Source organism: Patagioenas fasciata, chromosome 4 (assembly GCF_037038585.1).
Source record: "Patagioenas fasciata isolate bPatFas1 chromosome 4, bPatFas1.hap1, whole genome shotgun sequence".
Classification (NCBI taxonomy): domain Eukaryota; kingdom Metazoa; phylum Chordata; class Aves; order Columbiformes; family Columbidae; genus Patagioenas; species Patagioenas fasciata.
Window position 1 is genome coordinate 23,960,529 of NC_092523.1, and position 22,959 is coordinate 23,983,487.

Here is a 22,959-nt window from a genome sequence, read left to right on the forward strand (position 1 = left end):
CTTCCAGAAAGGGGCCCATGAAGTACACATTTTATCATCATAATCTCTACTGACAGGAGCCAGGTGCCGATTAGGACTTTATTTAGTTTGTTTTTTGCTTGTTTGTTTTGGTTTTAAGACACTGATACACCATTTCTACTTTGTGTTGTAAACTCTTGTTTCAATGGGATACACTCTAATTCCTTGTCAGTATTTATTGTATCAGACAGGGCCTATAGTGTCTCAATCTAAGCTTAATTTTGCCAATCTTCCACAGTCATTAGCTCAGACAACATTTCTAGCCCACACTAAAATACTACATGTTGCACTCAAATACCTCAAGGAGCTGCTGTGGGGCTTATCTTTTGTATTTATTTGCATGTTCTCTTGGTTATATCTAGTTTAGTCTTCTTTTGCCTGGCAGTGTTATATATCAAGCTTAAGAAGGTAAAATTCTGTCTTCAATTGTTTCCATTGCTCATTCAAAAGACAGGATTTTTAGAGTACTTGTAGGAGTTATCAGGACTCTTCTAAAGATAACAGATACTAGCTTTCATTGCCAGTTGACACACACATCTGTGAATCTGGAAAGGTCCTCTGTGTTACAACTCTACACAGCATCAACACAAACCTGCAAGATGCAAAGAGGGAGCGGGATCATTCATTTTAAGTCAAAAGGGAAAATGCACTTCCATTCTCATTCATAGTGCCAAGGTTAAGACTCAGTGTATCAGGAATATTAGTAAATCTGAAGAGATTATTTTAAGTGCATCTGAAAATCAAGTACAATAAAACTATTCAAACAATAACACTTAGTAATCTTAGTATTCTCATTTTTTAAAATTTTTTAGCTTGAAAATAGCTGTCTTTGCTATAGAAATAAACTCACTCACAGTCCACTACTGTAACATAAAAATAGTAAGAGCAGCAACTTATTATGAAGTGCAAATAGATGTTTTTTACTAAAAGCATACTTTTGTCCCCCATGGATTCTTCAAGAATCAGATAGCATTAGTGAGTATTCATCAAAATATGTTTTTATTAAAAAAAAACTCTTTTGCTTTGTGTTTTTTTTAAGTATCTCTAATGATAAAGTGCAAGTTCCAGCATGCACAGAGCACTCACAATGTTAAAACCTCCTTATAGTTCATGAATATTGTGATCATGTGACATTTGCTCTTGTTGGCAGCAGAACCATATTTAAAACAAATGTTTCAAGATTCTGTTAGATACACCATAATGCCACTTGCCATAAACACATGATCACACACTTTATGCCTCCTTTTTCATCTAAACAGATAAAATAATTGACTAAATAATAAAAAGTCATTTCACCTAAATATTACATGTATTTTTGCAATTCATTTCTGAAAAACATTATTCCGTATAAAATCAACTGCTGACATTCTAGTGAAAATAAGTTTCTTCTATAAGACTTATTGGTAAAACCTGCTTTCCTATAGCTGATAACTAACAAACCATGAAGCAGAGTAACATAAAGAACATTTTTTCAGCCCCTAATTCATAAGCATTTTAAAACAATTCATCACATTATTTCTGATAAAGTATAGAAAGAAATCATCCAGATGCCCCAGTAACGAAATATAAGACAAGGCTTTGAAGGCTAATTGTTTTGTTTGTGTAAACTTTTTAATAACTCTGTAGCTACGCTTTTGATTATGTTAAGTGTTGAGAAGTAAAAATAACAAAATTGAACATGCATAAATTTAAGTGTCACCAACCTAGTTCTCCATTTTCAAGTACTTCAAAAGCAGCCCAGATATCATCTTTGTTGGGAATAATGTTTTTGATTCCTAAAACATCATTAGTTAATTCTTCTGCTTCCATCAAAGGTGATATCTGTAATAGAAATTGAGTCAGTTAATAATATATTACAATTACAGATTTCTGGCTTTTTTTTTTTTTCCAAAATCCTCCTCCCTGCAGTTGACTAAAAAAAAGGCAGGTATATAAAGTTGGAAACCCATAATTTATTTGTCAGAATGCAGCATGCTTTCCTTATTTTGTTCCACTACATTGAAGTTATAATTTTTAGCTGACTGATAATTTGGTAACTTGAAATTCCTTTTCTCTACCCTTGAAAAATTAGGGGAAAAAAAAGCATCTTGGTGTGGGAAGGTAAATACTACCATTTTTTTATCTTAGTGATACATATTTCCATTTTTTCCTATTTAAAAAAAGCATGTGTTATCTGCATGTATCTGTGTATCTGTGTGTACCACATACCACATATATGTACAAACACAAGCATTTGTGAGTCATATGCTGAACAGAACAAAAAGGAAACAGGTATAACATTTAAACAAACATACCAAAAAAAAAAAAAAACAACATTCCCCTACATTTTCTACCTCCTTCTTAAAAATATCTGTCCTTTATCATTACAAAACTGGAAGTTTTTTCCTCAGCATCCAAACAATAGAGGACTACTAGATGGAAATGAGTGTATTTAAAATACGCTATCAGATACAAGGCTGAAAAAACTCAATTATAGTAAACAATAAGCTTTGGTTTCTTAGCACTCAAGGAAAGCAGAGAGCCATCAGCTAAGAGAAAAATCAGAAAAGCCATTTAAATGGCCTTGTACTATTGAATAAAACCATTGTTCAGTATGTACTTATTACAGTTTTTGTGTTGCACCCATGGGACTGCGAGAATTTATACTGCTGTAAAACTGAAGGAACATATCTCCCCTTTAAAACTGTATCGTAACATTCTCCTTAAAAATACATAAAAATCAGTTTTTACAAAATGTATCCAACATGGTAAATTAAAAATGAAAAAAAACAGTGATAGACACAAATTCATACTTGCATTATATATGTGTGTATACATGTATATGTGCAAAAATAAATTTGATATACTTCATGAGAAAGCGCTTAGTAAAAACACTGTATCACTTTTATACACTAACCCTGATTATAATACTACAGTCTGGCTCCTTTCTTTCCACGTAAACTTCAATAAGCAAATCCCCAGCCTGGGAAACCTAAAACAAAACAATCGGGGAAAAAAAAAATTAAATAAATAAATTAGACTGTATCCTTTTAAATGGAAGTACAATTATTATCTAGTAGATTTGTTAGAATCTACTGAACTCAATTTTGGTTTTTTTCCCCACCCACGTATCTATAAAAGTAGTCCAAATGTTGACTCTAATGAGAAAACGTGCACTACATTCACTTTTATTTGATTAGTTTAAAAAACAAAACCAACAACAACAACAAAAAAAAACATTCACAGATTCAGGAAGAAATCCAACAGAATCATATCAAACAAAACGAACACACTTTATAAATATACATTCAAGAGCAGGAAAACTAGGAGAGACTTGAAATAAGTGGAAATTTTAAACTCACATTTTAGACTGTAATGTTTAAGACACGGGATACCTTTGTATCTTAAACTGCCAGAACAACAACCCTGACTTAGATGTTAGCACAGCCAAAACACATGAACAGAATTTAAAATAATGAAAAAGGGCAAGAACCCCAAACTAAAATTATTTAGTTAAAAATTACAAATAACAGAATATTTCAGTGCTATAGCCATAAGTACACATCCAGATAATCAAAATTCATTCCTACAAAGACTACACTTATTATTATTAATCCCAACGAAAACTTGTCATTACATATTTACAAAAAGAATCAAAACAAGTGCTCTTGATATCAACCTTTGTTAATTATAGCTCTTCAAATCTGTTGTAGAGACATCTGAACTCTATGTACACTGCTAACATGTGGAATAATTAGATGATAAAGCAAATATATTACTTAATGTATAATAGCTTAATATACCCAATATGAAAAAACATAATTTAAGAATGTCTAACAACACAAAACTTACAAAGAAATTGGAAAGTCATTAAATCCAACTTTTTATGATCAAGCAGAAAAACCTGATTCATAATAATTTAGTATTTTCCATTGTTACTGGGTTTGCTCATCTATGGTAATATCTTTGCGAATGAGAAATTACTGTACTTTTCTACAGTTAAATATGTCTCACATGTTGTCTGATCCAATTCCCTTGTAGCTTAGTCATAAGAATCTTCAAAAGATCGCAATTCATCCCAGTACTAAAAATATTTTCTAAAACTAAGTCCATGGTGATAAGCATAAGAAGAAAAAATAAGGCAGAAAACAGGACCTTTCAGGAGGCGTACCCTTTAAATAACAAGCCAATAAAAATAATTAATAATCAAATTAACAATAACTATTTGTGTCTTGAGAACTGTATTCATAGTGATCCTACTTATTTATATATTACTATAAATGAAAGAGGCTAAGTAAAAAAACCTGTATCATATACAGAATAACATAGGGAGAAAATGACAGAAACGGGCAAGCTTTAGGATACATTTTGACTAATGTACAAAAAGCTAAAATTGCACTTCTATAGAAAAATAAATGGCAGCACTCAATTTTATAGAACTAACATTCTGAAAAATGGTGACTTTAAAGTTAGTTTAGCCTCTGAGAATAGAAAACTAATGGAAACATTTGCGAGGAAAAACATTACAAAGCTACTTTGAAGAAAGCTGCTTAATTATAGTGGCACAGACTCAAAAAAAAGCTCATTTAGTTGTAAAATTTGCTTTTCAGATGATATTACAGAAAAAGGTTGGAAATAAGAATGAAGCTGACATTTGATTTCCACTGGGCTCATGTAAACAAGCGTACGGAGAGAAAATGTGATGTTAATTACAGAAGCAAATAAAAACAGCTGGCATAAGTATATGGTGGACAGAAAATGAAGAGCAGCTAATGAAGTGCCACCTGGAACGGAACTTCAGTGACATTTCAGACACGAGAAATTCTGGGCCTTCAGCAGAAATTTGGTTCAGTTGTTCTTCTCTGAACACTGCATCACCAGCCTGGAGATAACACTACTGTAACATACAGTACATACATATTAAGTATCCGCATCAATGATTTTCCCAAAATATGCACACATTTTGATGCAATGTCAGACTATGAGATGTTAAATGGAAAGAATTCTTACACACAGTTCTTAACTGTAGATGCTTAAGGCCTAAGTTGTCAGTCACCCATGATGTAATATCACTCAATCTGCACCATGTCATCAGTTTTAACAGGAACTGAAAGCCCATCCAAAAAAGTTCCCAAAGAGCTACCTCTCCTGCACAAGTCTGAAGTCCAGTCTCCATGCTACATGGTCTGTATACGCAAGACTTCAACATGCATGGCCTTACAAACTGCTTACAGGCTGAATGGTGGTAGCTACTCATAGAGGGAGCAGAGCAGCTGAAAAAGAATGTTTCAGCCCACCCTTTTCTTTCACTGAAATAATGAAAGATATCAAGTTAAAGCTACAGGATTCCAATTTAGCCCTGCTTCTCTTCTGAAATGCCTATCCAGTTTCAGGTCTGTGCTGGCAAATACAGCTCATGACAATTGGCTAGGGTCTGGCTATTCCTTATATAGTGTTAATAAAAGCATCCACTGCTAATTTGGACTTAACAAGAAGCAGTTTAAAAGAAGTTTATGTGGCCAAGACTGGTAAAATATAAAGTGTAGGAATCCATGGAATCTAGCCTCTGAAATGATGAGTAATATGCACTTTATACTCATGATAGAATTTTTAAATGAAAAATCTAACAAGGAGGAACATCAACATTTTTCAAAAGTACTTAGTCCAGGTTGGGCTCTCATGTATTCCCCCAGCAAAACCTACTGAAAACACCATGCATAGTTAGGGAAATACCGAATTCTTCTAGAGAAAAAGTTACATATAAAATCTCAAAACATCCTTGTAACCACCTAGACAAAGTTTCTTTAATCAGTGGGCTTACTGATCAAAGTAATACTTTGAAATAATCACCTTTCATCAGAATTATTCCCTTCTGCATTGAAGTGGTCCCAGGCATTAAACCTTCATCCATTTCATGTGTTATGTGCACATGGAGTTTCAAAAACTATTTTTAAATTGAAACACTAATTACATTAATTATGTCTACTACAGAAAACATGGCAACTGGCAAAAAAATCTTTCACAGCTTAATTCAGAGGGAGAAAATGTTCACAGTTACAATCAAATTGCCACAAATGACAGTCAGGCTCTTGAGGACTCCATTTCTCAGCTGTTATATTCCAAGGGTAAGCGGCTGACCTAAAAGAGAGATTGCAATCCCTGTCCTTAAAAACAGTTCAAACTTCAGCCTATCAACCATTAAAAGGCAGATGTTTTCTTCTAATGTTAATCACTTGTTTAGAAAGCAAAAAAGAAAAATGACGTTATCTTGGGGACAAGTGTTCCCAAACAACTAAGGTCTCCCGAGTTCATTTTTGCTATCTTGACTTTGCTATCTGGTGAATCTTTCTCCAGCAAGTGTTATACAGCGTAGAGATACAAATTATTTGATAAGATACAAGAACTTTTTCTACCTTAAGCTTGGCATTTCATTATGTCTTCAGATACAATATTGACAAAGATCAGTTAAGAAAATCTAGCAGCTCAGTTACTATTTTCCTCAACAGGCTGTGAAAGAGAGTACTGGATATAAAGAATTCATGTTTTCAAGTAGGAATCTGCAGATATATCATTTCAAAATGCCCCAGTGACCAAGTTTGTTCAGAATTCTGCATTACTTATTTTCTTTACAGGGAGAAGAATACCAACCACAGTCAAGACTGTTGTCCTGTTTGGGAAACAGGGAAGTCAATAATTCTGTACGTTATTTTCCATTTTATGCCATTAAAGTCTATATGAAAGAATAAAGCCATAAACCAATGTTCATAATTTACAGTGCAAATCCAGTTTGCACACACAATACAAATAATATAGCATAAAATATTTCACTAGGTCTAAATAGCAAAATGTTTCTAGAAGAGAGTGAAAAAGGTGTTACTTCACTACACAATTTTGTTATTAATAATCAAATCTTCTGTCTCAATTTCAAACTGAGATTTTCTAGCATACAGGTATTTCTGATATATTTTTCCTTTGTTTACAGTTCATATGGAAATCCAAAGTACTTAGTCACAAAGTCCTGAGCAATGCAAAAAGATTTTTCTGTGTTTAATTTCACGATAGCAATCCTAAGAACAACCACATACATGGGGATCCAATGAATTAACCTTTTCTACTAAAATATTCTTGGTTCCTAAAGTATCTTTTCTTACATAGGAGTGGTGCTACCTTGGTAAAACCAGCGAGTTCAATCTATCTAACCATTAAACTCATCCTGAATATACTGTTTATGAGCCCACTGTCAAACCCAATTATTTGAATTCACATTTCTAAGACAGTGCCATTACATATAGTCTCTAAGTTATTCCAGGTGATTGTAAAGTTGTGGAAGGATTGTATAGGGGTGGAATCAGATACAAGGGAAATAATACACTCCACTGCAGCTAATAGCTGTACTACGCTGTAACCACAGATATTCAAGTGAAGAAAAAATGCATTCAGGTCAGCCCTTAACCTTGCTCAAGGAGGCATTTTGCTTCCTCATTCCTCATCTGCATATTAAAATGGAAGAAAATGTTCAAATTCTTCAGAAAGTACCTTATCTTAGGATGATGGTTTGGCTCTGTGAATCAGTATCTGATACACACATGTTCAAGCATGCAAGAAAGGGGGAATCTAAGAGGGTTCTTCCTTCAGCATCCCAGCTACTGGCTAGGTCAGAAGGCTTTCTATGCAGTATGCTGATTGTTAAGACTCCAAATCTTCCTTCCCTACCCATTTCACAAGTAACTTCAGTGTGTGACCTGGTACATCTGGAATCCAGGAGCCTTGCACTACAGACTTAAAATGGAAATACTGCTTCTTACTTGACACGATGTCTGTATTCCTATCATCAGAAACCTAACACTATGGGTCTGGAAAGAACTAGGGCACACTCCAGTCAGGTCTCTTCCCCGAGCAACGGGGGTCCCAAGATCACAGAGCGAGTCCGAGAGTGCTTCTGTACCTCAGGTAATGTTAGACCTTGTGCACCTAAGACCTTTGGACTTTCACAGTTCTTTGTGGTACACAAACACAAGGCCACTTGCCACAAAATCAGCAATACTGATACAGAAATCACAGTTGTGGCGTATCTAGGGGACTCAGACAGGTTCTATAGTCCAGCTGAGACACTCTCATACACCATATCTAAGTATTTAGCGCTTATTTAGTACATTCTGTGGAGAACCTTTTTCCCCATGGGATGAAAAAATACATTTTCAAATTTATATGTTCAGATACAATTTCTAATGCATCTCTATTTAGCCCTTTCTCTCCTTTTAAACTAAAATAGGAAGTGCAATTTTGTTCAATTTTCTAAGTTCTGTTTGTACAACTGTACTAAAGTAACTAAAAGTAGTCATTTCTAGTAACGTGTTTAGAATGAAGAAGAACAAATTTGACAGTTGCATACCATCTAATAAAATTAGAAGTCCTTTCACTGCTGCCTTCCAAATTTGAAGTACTATAAATCACTGCAAATCATCCCTTTCTACTTATGAGGCCTGGATGGATTAGCAAAGAGCTTCTGACTGAACTCAGACACACAAATGAAGCATGGAAGAGATGGAAGCAGAGGCAGGTAACCCAAAAAAAGCACAGAGCTACTCTCCTATTATACAGGAATGAGGTTAGAAAAACCAAGGCCAACCCTGAGTTGAAGTTTGTAAGGGATGTGAAGGGCAACAGGAAAGGATTCTACAAAAGGAGACAAGGGAAAACATGGGTTCACTGCTGAATAGGGCAGGAGACCAGGTGACAAACCACACAGAAGAGGCCAAGGTACTCACACCTTCTTTGCCTCAGTGTTTACTGGTCAGGCTGACCTTCAGGAATCCCAGGCCCATGAAACCAGACGAAAGGTCTGAAGTAAGGAAAATTACCCTTAGTAAAGGACGAACAGGTCAAGGAGAACTTAGAGAAACTACATGTAGCGAGTCTGACCAAGCTGCCATTAGGGTTCTGGTTAGGGTTAGGGTTCCAAGAGCCACAAAGCCTACAGCTCCAGGGACACTGGGGCTGCAAAAGCTATGCCAAGCGGAGCACGGCACTGTACCTACAGTGCTCCCTCCAAACCTTTCCCATCTGAGCCCTTGATCGTGCTGGAGACCTCAGTCCAAAGACCAAGCTGCCATTATGGTTTGGGTTAAGGTTCCAAAAGCCAGCAAGCCTACAGTTTCAGGGACCCACGAGTGTTGAGGAGTCTCACTGATGTCACTGTAATGTCAATCTCAATTATCTTTGAAGAGTCACTATGACTGGGAAAGGTTCCCAAAGACTGGAAAAGCACAAGTATCGATGTCATCTTTAAGTAGGGCAAGAAGATTTGGAGAGCTACACGCTGTTCAACATCACTTAAGTCCCTGAGAAAGTGATGGAGAAAATCCTCCTGGAAAGTGTTTCCAAATACATGAATGAGAACAAGGTGACTGGAATTAGTCAGCACGGACCTACAAAGGTGAAACCATGCTTAACCAAACTGAGAGCCCTCTACAATAAGGATACTGGTAGATGAAAGGATAGCAGTGGATGTTTCTTACCTCGGTTTAGTAAAGTCTTTGGCAGTATCTCCCATAACATCATCATCAACAAGCTGACAAAGTTAGATAAGTAGATAGTAATGTGGATTGAAAACTGGCTGAACAGCCAGGAGAGCATTGATCTTCATCAGTGATCTGGATAACGGGCCATAGCACATTCTCAAGAAGTTTGCAAATGGTAGTAAAATGGGAAAGGCAGCTGATACATCCAGAATGACATCAATGGGCTGAAAAACTGGACAGAGAGGAGCCTCATGAAGTTAAAAAAGAGGAAATCCAAGTCCTGCACCTTGGGACCAGTAATTCCAGGTATCGGTACACACTTCTGGAGAGCAGCTTTGCTGAGAAGGACCTTGATGTTCTAGTATACAACAAGCTGATCATGAGCCAACAATGTGCCTTCACAAAAAGAGAATGCCAATGCCTCCTGGGTTACATTAGGTAAAGCACTGCCAAGCAGGTTGAGCTAGGTGATTTTTCCCTTCTATTCAGCACTGGTGAGGCCACACCTGGAGTACTGTGTTCAGGGCTGGGCTCCTCAGTACAAGATAGATATGGAACTACTGGAGAGAATCCAGTGAAGAATCACCAAGATGATGAAGGGACTGTAGCATCTTTGATATAAGAAAAGGCTGCAAGAGTTGACACTGTTCAGCCTATGGAAGAGAAGGCTTGGGGGGAATCTTACCAACATGTACAAATATGTGATGGGTGGGAATGAAGAAAACTGAAATACTCTTCTCAGTGACATTCAGTGACAGAAGAAAAGGCATTGTTCACAAATTAAAACACAGAAAATTCAATCTGAACATGAAAAAAAACAATAATACTCTGAGGGTGGGCCAACACTGGAAAAGGTTGACCAGAGAGGATCCATCCTCAGAGATATTCAAAATCTGACAGAACACAGTTCTAGACAACCTGCTTTAAGAGGGCCATGCTTGAGCAGCAGTGTAATAAGACTAAACGATCTCAATAGGTTCCTTCTAACCTAGACAAATGGAATAAAGTTGCATCAGTGGAAGTTCAGATTAGACATTAGAAAAAGGTGGAACAGGCTCCCCGGGGATCTGGTCACAGCACAAGGTCTATCAGAGTTCAGGAGCACCTGGAAGACAGTCTTAGCCATATGGTTTAGTTTTCGTCAGTCCTGCAAAGAAAACGAAGTTGGGACTGGATGAGCCTTGTAAGTCCCTTCCAACTTTATATGTTCTATGATACTGCGATAATCGTGTAATGAGGTAGCAGATTTTGTTTCATATTTAATGTTTAAATGATATTTCTATTTTTTGTAAACAATTTAAAGCTCAGCCATGTGTGTTATGAGAATCAAGCCAGAGTCTATTAACACAGTAGGTATAACCACTGATTAAGGAAGCTCATTATTAATGCTAGAGACTTTCCTGAGAGCAAAATAAGAACAGTTAAAATCATGGTTCAATCTTTTTATAACTCCGCCTCCCAATAACCTGGAGAGTCCCAGGGAAACCAGTCCAAACACGCCCAATTATTCATAAAGGTTCAAATTTGATTATAAAGTTTAAAATTTGGAAGACCAGCTTTTCAGGTCCTGGAAGCTTTTTAATAAAAAATTTACCAATTTTAGAAAGCCTTTCCTTCTATTTTAAAAAAAAAAAAAAGTATTTTTCTTCAATAGGTACCCATCTAAATACAATAAAACTCATAAAAGTTTATTTTCACAGCGGTATCTGGGATGGGAAAAATACAGAACAAACCCACTTTATATTTGTCACAGCTTCAGCTTTAGACAAACCCACCTAGCCAGTAGTTGCTACTATATTATTCAATCCACCAACAGCCTTTCAGTTTCCTTTCTACCTTTTTCTCACTGTCTATTCAAACTTCCTCCACTATCTCTTTCTCTGTTCATGGAGATTCTCTTCAAATTTTCCAGAAGGTATTGCAAACATTTAAGCATTACAGCTTCCCAGAGTTGCTTGGAAAATGTTAATAGTGTAATAAACTGTAACAAGTAATTTTTGGGTTCTAAAACCACAGAAAATACTGTATTTAAAAGTCTAAGCATTTTCACTACCTTAGGCTTCAAAATTGTATTCTTTAATCTCAATAAAGTCCTTTTCAGAGACACCAGAATTAATAAATTCCAAAGATACTTCAACCCCTGCCTTGCAGAATGCTCTTAAGGATCTGAAATTTGGGTTGTTGTGTTTTGTTTTTCCATTACCAAGGTAGATATTTCTATTCTGCAAGACAGACATTAGAAATAAAATTTTAAATGTTTCCCAGTGACTTGGGTCACTCCTCATCAGGCACCAAAAGGATGAAATAGGCATTCTACCTTCTGTATGCACATTCACAGGTGGTCATCATGGTCAGAAAACTTCACACCACTCTGACCCAGACAATAAGGGAATATGAGATAAAAATAAGACTCCATATAGCAATTCACAGAACATACAATTTCAACATGTGCCAAGACCCTGTCTTCTTAATGACGGCTTACAAGGTACCACAAAATTGTTGCTGGAAGGGGGAAGGCAGCCAAGAGAAAAAGCATTATAGATTTTTTTCTTCTGGCTTTCTGTTAGTTTCTAAAGCCCTAAAGCTCCAAAATCACTGAAAGCTTTCTCCTCCACTACTTCACATTTCTGAAAAAGCTTTTAAGCTCCCTACATTTTCTTTTCTTCACTTCATTCAATCACCTTGGTAGTGTCATGAAACTTACCAATTTTTGCTTTAATTCAGACTGTACATAAATACCATTCAGACAGTGAAACATGCTGTCACTTTGTTGCTTCTTGCCACCCTGAAGTTATTCAAAAGCTGTTACAGGTAAGACTGGAACTCAAGATCATAATGAGTGGTATAAAATCTCCCAACTTCTTGTCCTGAATTTTGGTTTGACTGTTAATACATGTCTGAAGCTTCCCCAAATAATATTTGTGCTTTGGGATTCTAGAAGTGGTCACAAAACAGGATGCGGCTAAGGATTCCGATGCTTTAAACACAAAGGAATCATGAAACTTTATTGAAGAGAGACCAAGTATACTCAAAGCTCATGAAATAATAAAAGTATTAATATACACTTGAAGGTATTTAATATGCATGTTTAAAAATTTTAAAAAGGCAGGTAATCACTTTCACACTTGCAAAAGTTGACCATTTCCTTCTAGTACAATTTATGAAGCGTAGTAAAAGAATTTAACAACCTGTAAGATATCCAGGTGCTCGGGCCAGAACATAATTCCACAGTATGCTCTACCGAGAACTGTTTTGCTTTAGCAGTTTATGCCTGCTCTTTGATTTCATGTTATTTCCCCTTAGCTCTGTAGTTAACAACACTGGTCACTATACAAACTTAGAAACTTACCTTTAGAAATCTAGTTACTAAAAAAAAAAAAAAAAAATATACCCAAACCAACAAACTCTAAACAACGAAAGTCTCTGTTAAACTTGTTTTCATACCAGTTGTTATTTGCCACGTACCTGAGTGTCTTTCCACCTGGTAATAAAGCTGTTCTCTATATCCATTTGGTTGACCTGGTCTTCATTTATCTGTTTAAAAAGGATAACTTTTGATCAATTAATAAGTATACAGGAGCTAGTGTAAAAATTACAACATAAACTAGAAAACATGAATTTGATATAATAAACACAGATAAATACACATATAAAGGAATGCTTACATCTAACAATAGTAAATAATTAATAATAATGTAACATTAATAAATATGTTTACAATTAACAATATTGTTAATCACATTCTTATAGAAGCAGCTATGCAAAATATTCTATCAGAAATAGCACTTCATTGATGGGACTCACTACTATAAACTTTACAAATATATATCAGAAGAGAGAGGACTCCAAGGAGAACTGCCAAACAATGTTACAGTGGTGCAGCAAACTCTAAACCAAAATAGCTAATACAAATTGCTGCTAGTAGTATCTTTTCTATCCAGTTGGATTTAATGTTCTTTCTAGGTCTAAGGAACTGAACACCTTCTCTAGTCTTTATTGTAACCACAGCTCTGAGACTAGGAAAACAGAATTCTTCCATGTTTCAGTTCTGACCAAGCCCATTCAATTTGAATAGATTATTTCTTATAGTTATAATCTTAACATTTTCTTAAAATGGGTATGCTGGTGTAAGCAAGAAGGATGTGCACCATTTCAGAAAACAGCAGCTCACAGCAATCCTATGAATACAGTTTTTCCTACACAGGTTAAGCTAGATGGGAAATAAAATTTAAAGCAAACAATGCCCACTGAATTGGAGTTCAAAAGCTGTACAAATCCCTGGACAGCACAACTAATAGGAAGATCATCTTTTAGAAGATTTTTATATTTTAGCACATCTAACAGGTGAACAATTAGGACACTTCAATATAGATACTTACATCAAAAAGTTGCACATAATTTTTAATTAGATCTTCAATTACACTGACTTCTTCACTAGTTTGGCCTTTAGTTTGAAATAAGCATGAGGAAAACACCATGGCTAGATTGTGAGGGTTCATATGATTTATTTCAGAACACTTCTGCACCCTGTTGAATGAAAAAGAAAAAAAAAGTATTTAGAAGGTTTCATTGTTCCTTTAATTGTCTGAGGTTCTTCTACAGAATACGGAGTGCATTTCAAAAAGTATAACTTTATTAAGTGTAATTAAAAAAATCTAATTGTTTTTTCTATTTATTTATTTGTATTCTTTAACTCACATCTCATTACAGAAATGAAAGCTTATCTCAAGTGATAAAAAAATTATTTAGAATAGAATAAAACAGAATAGTTCAGGTTGAAGAGACCTACAACAGTCCAACTGCCTGATCACTTCAGGGCTGACTAAAAGTTAAAGAATGATCTTAAGGGCATTGTCCAAATGCCTCTTTAACGTTGATAGGCTTGGGGAAATCAACCACCTCTCTAGGAAGCCTGTTTCAGCACATCTCCACCCTCTCTGTAAAAAAATATGCTGCCTATTATCAAGTCTGCACCTCCCCAGAAGCAGCTTTGAACCATTCCCACACATCTTGTCCCTGGATCCCAAGCAGAGCTCAGCTCCTCTCTCTACACATCCCGTCCTCAGGAAGCTGTGGAGAGCAACAAGGTCACCTCTCAGCCTCCTTTTCTCCAAACCAGACAAATCCAGAGTCCTCAGCCTTTCCTCACACAACATTCCTTCCTGCCTTTGCACCAGCTTTTTTGCCCTCCTCTGGATACATTCAAGGACCTCAATATTCTCCTGAGATTGTGGCGCCCAGAACTGTACAAAGTACTCAAGGCCACATCAATGCTAAATAAAGCTTTACTATATTATGTTACATAAGTATATCCTAGAAACTTATGATCTAAGATCAAACAAAATTAGGAAAGAAATTAGATCCTCCTTAGTTTCTTTATTTATGGTAAAATTTTCATATCAGTTCTGTTGTTTGCATGATGTGCCCTCTTTTAGAAGCAAATATTTTAAAATATCACAGAATTTTGGCTGTTATACACATGAATTCAAACTACTTTCAGAACTGATATAACAGCATATAAGTACAACTGAACTGGATATGCCTAGAAATGTTGTTAAACACAATACTTAATATAATCTTTATCCCAATAATGGTACCAATCAATTTAATAATCATATAAATAGTTTTTAAAGGACATCTGCTATATAACATAAATTCTGAATGCAATGTCCTGTAAAGAAAATGTTCTACACATTCTCCACCCACTACAATTCACGAAGAATATAATTTGACTTCTACAACAGCTAATATAATGTAGGGTGTTTCAAAAAGATGGACCCAATTTGAAATCACTGTATCTTTGAAGTTAGGTCCATCTTCTTGAAACATCCTGTATAATACAGACCATTAACATTTAACCGTGAAACATCAGAATAATCCAAGTAACAAAAATGTTTATGTATTTGCTGCTGTTTATTTGACCTAGAATATGAAATGACCTTTCAAGTTTATATTTTGGATACTCTACTGCTATCTCAGTTGCAAAATGAAGCATTGGTGAAAAACAGAAAGGGCAGTTAATTCTCAAAGTTATTAGGTGAATACGGATTTTGGAGAAGGACATTTTCCCTGAAAAAATATTTTAATTTCAAGAACCATTTGCAACAATCCTCTGGAACACTAGCAGACTTTGAAAAATGAGTTTGTATAAAGAAGCTACATCAAAAATTACCCTGCTTGGACACATACACTGGCAACCCTCTCTCGCTGTAAGGCTGTTCCATCCCATTGATATTTATAGATATCTACTGCTAAAAAATACAATAGAAGAAAAAACACATTATAAATTAAAGGGAATCAAATACAATTAATCATCACAACTAGGTAAGCTTTTGATGCTTACTAGTTAATGAAACAAGCCACATTTCACTTGTGGTAGAGCTATACTGAGAATACATTACAAGAATTTCTCCAATACAGTGCATCATTTGCACTGACCTGTAAAGATGTTCAATTAAAGCAGCCAAAGTTGCCCTGTTCACTGGTGGAAGTGTCCGAATAAAAGCCCCATACTTCCTCACACGTTCCTTTTCACTCTGTGTATCTGTTGGAAAATAATCATCATTGGGCATTAATAACAATGCACACAAAAAACAACAGCAGTTCTTATTAACTCTTAGCATCATCTAGTCATTTAAAATTACAATTTAGCCAATCAGCGTCTTCTTCATAACAGTATAATAGATTGTCAGTATTGTTTTTAACAAAGTCCATTTTGTACACCAGTTCAGGGAAATGGCATCAGCAATAAAGAGAGACAATTCTACATTTAAGCATCATTTGCTACAGTTTAAGACTAAATCCCAGGAGAGCAATTGCTTTTCCTCTCAAAGGTACTTAATCTGTAGTTTGTGTGTGCACATGTATGAGTGCACCTGCCTATGCACGAGTGCAAACGTATGTCTAAGAGTTCCCAGAGATGAGACAGGAAAAGACCTTTTAATCTTTGTTATTTTTATTGAAAAGGGTCTCAAGGCCCAAAGTAGTTTAAAGATCCAAATATATAAAACTGATGAGAGTAGAGCAATGGGGGAAGGGCGGTGAACAAACTGGACAAAGTTACATAGCTTAACAGTGGCAGAGCCAATGATGGGAATTCCAGTATCTGAGACACAGTCCCAGCTCTCTGCCTTCGACTTAAGTCTGCATGCCTCTGCCACACAGATACTACAGACCATAATCCTGCTCAGGCCATAAGCAGAGCTAATGTAGATTTTATGTATTTATTTTTTTGTTCTCAGTCCTTTGCTTCACTCAAGTTCTGAAAAGAAAAAGCACAGCAGAACTTTCACCTCTTCCAGCTGATTGCTAGCACTCTCCACTAAGTACTGCATTATGTTTTATTTCTTCAGCAGTTGGAAGAAAAAATGAATGAACAAAACAAAACAAAAAAAAAACCACACCAGTTGAAAGGCCTTTTTCTTTATCTTAAGAGTTTTATTCTTCCCACAAGTACTGTCAGTGTCCCTTAACAGGACAGAATTCTCTGCTGTAAAGTTTAAGCAGAATTTTATCCCCATGTACAGATGCTCAGGAAGTTAAATCACTGTAACACCATGATGCACTTTCCAAAAACAGCTAACTTGAATTTAAACTGCTACAGATACAAGTATTTCTGATTTCTAATAAGACTTGAGAAATCTTGTGGTGAGAGAATAAATTCTTGTTATTATTTCCTGTAGTTTGTTCAAATCAAGGTTAGAGGTCAAAAATGTGTAATATTCATACTTGAATTTCCCAGACTTCTAGTGGTTCATATTAAAGCAACCTCTATATGTTTGAACTTAAGCAAATCAGAGGAATATGGTTTTACTATCTCTTTTTCAAGACAAAACTTGCCACACAGCAAAGAGGCCTATATAATTTCAATGTATTAAAGCCAAAATTAATGTTCTTAGTTTTTTCTATGCATCTCTTATTGCTACACATCATCTCCAATTTTATAGCACATTTTGGGAGGGAAAGAGTTTGTTTCCTGCATTCTGTGTATACTGCAATATAGAAACAAATAGAAACAAAGCTGTTTTGTAAGAGCATCATCATTTATGTAATGAGTAACTAATTAAAATTTTATTAATCTCATCATTCAGTTTTCAACCATACAGAGACACACATCCTCATATTTTAAGTATCTTACAAGTTACAGTTTGGGTTGAAGTTAATTTAATCTGAAAGAAAATTTAACTAATATTTCTAAGGAAAAAATGAATTATTTGGTACACTGCTCATACAGAACTTTCTTAGCATAAGTCCTTAACATAAGTAACTAAGTTTGCTGTGGACTTTCAGACTTTCTGCCTGTTAAGCGAAAAGGGCCCCAGAGACTGTTCAAGCTAGAAAATGAAGGAGCTTTGGATTGTCAAAAGGAACTACATCCCTAGAGATAAGTAAAGGAATGGAACAGCGCGTCCATAAGAAGTCAAGACACAGAAGATCATTTTGGTTATTGCCAAGGACTTATTTATCTTCCCAGTTGCAGGTGCAAAATAGCAATGGAAAGTCAGGACTTGACTGACATCTAGTCTGGTCAGTAAAAGGCAAATAACTATCGGCAGGGATCAGAAATTACCTGTCTGATGAAAATGAAGAGATCTAACGAAAAATGGGGAGACCCCAGACTCTAATTTTACAGTTGACCAGAAATGACAAACAAGGGGTGGGAAGCTTAGACTGGAAGTGTATAATTGCCTCAGGTTTTCTTTATTTGAGGTCCCTCTAGCATAGGCACCCAGCTCAAGTTGCTCTACACTGTATCTTATAAATAAATTATTTAAGAATTTCTGGAATCTGTGGCTGAAGCTCTGCTTCAGGAAACCTAGGGAAAACAATCTTCCTTAACAATAACTTTGTGTGAATGTTCATAAAAGATATTTGAAGAATTTAAGCAGCAAGTCCGTAATTTAACTGTCATGCAGATGATAGCATCAGCATTTGAGAAACCTGATCTAGTTGAGGATGTCCCTGCTCACTGCAGGGAGGTTGGATTAGATGATTTTTAAAGTTCCCTTCCAACCCCAACTATTCTATGATTTTGCCCCTTCTGCATATGGTCGAAAGACAGAGCACAGGCTTTTTCCCTATACTACCATTCCTCTGTTTCTTGAATTCTACCATAAATGCCTCCAAAATATTAATCATCACTTCTTACCTTTGCTGATCCAACTATAACAGAGTACAGTCCTGGGCTACTGTTTACAGAAATATTGTCAAGGAAACATTGCTATTTGTTATTATTATTCTCATTCACTTGAAGGCAATAAAATCATCTCTGATTAACATAACTCTATTGCAGCTCAGCTCTAGATGTTTGTTTTCCTCACTATAATTGTTTTGCTGGTTATCAAATGACCTAGGTCAAAGGGCAAGTAATTAACAACTCCTTCAAATTTGATACTGAAAATGTACCTACAACCTTTTTTGTATTGAGTGTTATTGAATACATTACCTAACACAGAGATCCAAAATGGATAAAGTTCTTTAGTGAGAAGTGCATCATCTATTTGAGAAAGGAAAATTTTCAATACATCAGTCACATCTTCAAGTTGATGTTTTCCTGCTCTTAGTTTAACACTTCTTGCATCTTTTTTGAAGCTTTCCAGCAGTTCAGCCACATTGGAAGAATCACCATTCTTAAGGTAGATCTGTTTGCTACCTAAACCTAAGTTACAGAAATACAGGACAGAAAAATAAATAAATGTAAAAATCAAGAATTCTTTTAAATATTCCAAACATTATTATATAAAAAGCATATTTGGCTGTCAAACACATCCTATTTACTACTAAAATCTCTCCCACCTTTTGCACATACTCACTTTTTTAGTAAAAACACTGCCCAGTTTGCTTACACCCAACTATAGTCAGTAGCACTTAAAAGAACTAATTCTGTCTGCAATTGCTAACCTGAAGATATGTAAATCCTCTCAGTTTTAGGTCAGTTTGCTACTCTATCAAAGACAAGAGTGACTTGCAAAACACCTAATCAGAAACTACAGACACCACAGACCTTGCAGCTTTAGACATTTTGAAGCCCGCAGAGTAGTTGAGTCTTGTTTTAACACATCTCAAGACTGTTGGATAAAATGCCCTTTTACCTGAACATTGCTCGTTATATGCTAAGATGATTACATAACCAATATGCAAATGTGTAACCAATTGGCTCTTTAGGACTGTCCCGAGTAGTGATAAGATTTTGTATATAATGGCTGTTACTTTTCTTTCTGGTCTGCTGGCTTTATTCCAGCATCCGGACATGTGCAACTCTGTCACAGACAATATCTTCATCTCTATGTGCTACAATTTGGCTTATCTGCCCTCTGTTTCTTAGAAACCTGTTTTTGGGACAACACAACCAGACCTTTTTGCAAAAATACACATCATAATATTAAGCAAGCCTGAGGTCGCAGTTTCAGGAATACTTTACAGGCAATTCAAATTCCAAAATCTCTTCAGGACTTTCTAAAACAATAGTTCCAAAAGGTACAATAAAAGAAACAAGTTTTGATTACTGGTATTGTATTATACATAAAATACAGCCATTTTCATGAGCAAAACTATCACTATTTTATTACTGCACTGACCAACTCGAGAGTCAGTAAAGCACTATGGTATTCATCCAACCTGAAACATTTCAGTCTTAAAAGCCTCTAGATTAGTAAAAAGAATTTCTTTTTGCCTGATTTTTTCTCATGTTCAGGAAGACATCAGGCAGCCACTACTGTTGTGTTTAACAACTGAAAACATCAAAGCCCAAAGCCAACTTCAAAGAAAATTCATAGTCTAAACCACAGCCAAGGGTACCTTAAATTACTGCCTATAAGAGTAACCAAAACTTTTTTTTTTTTAAACTTGTGGAAGATGTTGGCATAGATGTGCAGTCCTGTTGTCTCTTTGTGTTTCCCACATTCCCCACATTTCTTGAAAGAGAATAACATTTTATTAAAAAAAAAAAAAACACACCTGTTTTTCTTACATAAACCGCCAAATTAAGTATTCTTTCAAAACATTTTGTTGTGGTTAAACCCAGCAGGCAGCTAAACATCACATAGCTGTTCACTCACTACCCCTCAGTGGGATGGGGTAAAGAATCAGAAAAAAAATTAACCCTGTGTAGTTTAAATGGGACAGAAAAGGAAGGGAAAATAATAATTAAAAAAAGAATGTAAAAAACCCACAAGTGACGCACAATTCAATTGCTCACCACCTGCTGACTGATACACAGCCAGTCCCCAACCAGCAGCCCCCAGCTAATTTTACCCCTAGTTCATATACTGAGCATGATGTCATATGGTATGGAACATCTCTTTTGTCAGCTGGGGTTAGCTGTACAAACTGTGTTCCCTCCCAGTTTCTTGTGCACCCCCAACTTCTTCGCTGGCAGGACAGTATGGGAAGCTGAAGAATCCTTCACTTGGTATAAGCACTGCTCAACAACTAAAACTTTAGCATGCTATCAATATTATTCTCATTCTAAATCCAAAATACAGCACTGTATCAGCTATTAGGAAAAAAAATTAACCTATCCCAGCTGAAGCCAGGATGCCTGCAAAATCACATTTTATGTTCTTGCCAACCACCTTTCCTGTAATGCCCACAAGCACTACTATTGGATACTGCTCTTGTGTTGCTACTGTCAGGAACAGCTGTGGATCCAATAGTGTTTGTCATCTGTAGACCACAACTACAGACAAAACTTTTACCATGACGACAGAAAAACATGTATAAATGCAAGTAATGCATACAAATAATTCCTTCAGCTTTCAAATGAGTATTTTAACATCCAGTAATACTGATCCTGAAAAAAAACGTTTTCAATAGAAACCTAACATATCTATAAGTAATTAGAAAACTGAATTTTAATTTAGAACACACAGGCGTGAATGTTCTGTGAGGCAGGCATAACTACCCTGCTTTCACACTAATTCATCACATGAAACAGTGCAAACTATACTTAGAAAAATTCCTATAACTAATGATTAAAAACTAATTCATAAAAATCTTTTTTTATTGGTTTCTGGCAATAGCTGTAACCCAAACACACTGCAGTGTTGTTATATTCAAAAGTTATTTAGTTAAACTTCAATCACTCGGATATAAATTAGTCTCTCTCATACTGACAGAGGTTATAGACACATTTATCATAAAAACAGATTTGTATAGAGTTGATATGTGTTTAGCATTTCACAAGAAAACTGATTTGCAGTAGTAAAACGGACACAGACATCATCTGCATGTTATCTAATGCTATGGAACCTTAAACAAGCAGTAACTGACTGCATGACTTGGGTCATTATGCTGAAAAAACAGCAGCCTCAAGACTGAACTCAGCTCCACAGTTAATACCAGCTTCCCAGAAGATGTGTTGACCAGCGAAGCCATTGCCTTTCCTAGCTCATGTAGCTTATTTTCAGGGCTGAAGTGTTTTGCACTGAGGCATTGGACCCCAAGGCTGAGCTACATCAGGCAAACAAATCATTTTTTTAAATTGGAAGGTGTCAATAAAGGGCATCTACCAACTTGTATTTCCCCAAATTGCCCATTCTCAGATGTGTCGCAGTGTACTTCAGCGTTGCATCAAAGAGCAATGAGGATACTGAGGAATACGGTTTTACAGTAGGTAATATATAAACTCATTCAATAAGATCTGGTGGTGTGGGGGCTTAGGTATTATAGAAACGATCTTAGGTTGAATAAAATCCACTGTACTTACCATATTGTGTAACAAACGCTATACAGCTGTTCACTATAATAGGAACATCATTTTTGCTGAGCTGCTGATCTTGTAATGCGTTACCATCTGTACTTGCTGCTTTTTCAATTGCAGTATACCAGACCGTGAAATCCAGCTTAGTATGGCCATGGATGTATAGTGTTCTGAAAAGTACAAAAATATTTTGAATGCAGGAAAGAAATATAAAACTGATGTCATCGTACTACAGTAACATAGCAGATATCTGGAACAGATAAGAAATAACTTAGAATAAGACACCAAGGCACCTTCCACCACATAAAGCTGTGGTGGCCTATTGTTACAGTACCTTTTTTTTTCCAATTACGTTTGTACTAGCAATGTCACAATAAATGAAAGATCCATGAACACTGTGAAAGGACCTGACCAACACTGTATTTACTCTTCAATCTTGCTCCTACACTGTGCATTCATAAGTCCAAATCATAGTGAAGTGGGAAACAGGCTTGGAAACAACTTTCAATACTGGAAAAGGCTTTCCATCTTCTGCATTTCCCACCCCCCCAACACTTTGATGGAGAATCTGGGACATATTGAACTTCCTTCCTTCACATGTACCAAAATGATCACCCCACAGGAAACCACAGAGCTAATGAACATGTATGAAAAACCTAAGAGTTGAGGTACAATAAACAAATGCAACACTCGAATTACCCATTTATCTCAAAGCGTGGCCCTGTTCAGATATTATTTAAA

General features: G+C 35.8%; 1 protein-coding gene across 1 annotated transcript in view; it reads right to left on the reverse strand.

Moving 5' to 3' along the window:
* ARAP2 (ArfGAP with RhoGAP domain, ankyrin repeat and PH domain 2) overlaps positions 1-22,959 on the reverse strand; it is a 138,273-nt gene that overhangs the window by 31,549 nt on the left and 83,765 nt on the right. The window contains exons 20-26 of the mRNA XM_065836791.2: positions 22,225-22,388; positions 18,964-19,176; positions 15,957-16,062; positions 13,898-14,045; positions 12,984-13,052; positions 2,915-2,989; positions 1,722-1,839 (exon numbers count right to left, since the gene is read on the reverse strand). Coding sequence (XP_065692863.1) covers positions 1,722-1,839; positions 2,915-2,989; positions 12,984-13,052; positions 13,898-14,045; positions 15,957-16,062; positions 18,964-19,176; positions 22,225-22,388 — 893 coding nt within the window. The remainder of the gene's footprint in view (positions 1-1,721; positions 1,840-2,914; positions 2,990-12,983; positions 13,053-13,897; positions 14,046-15,956; positions 16,063-18,963; positions 19,177-22,224; positions 22,389-22,959) is intronic.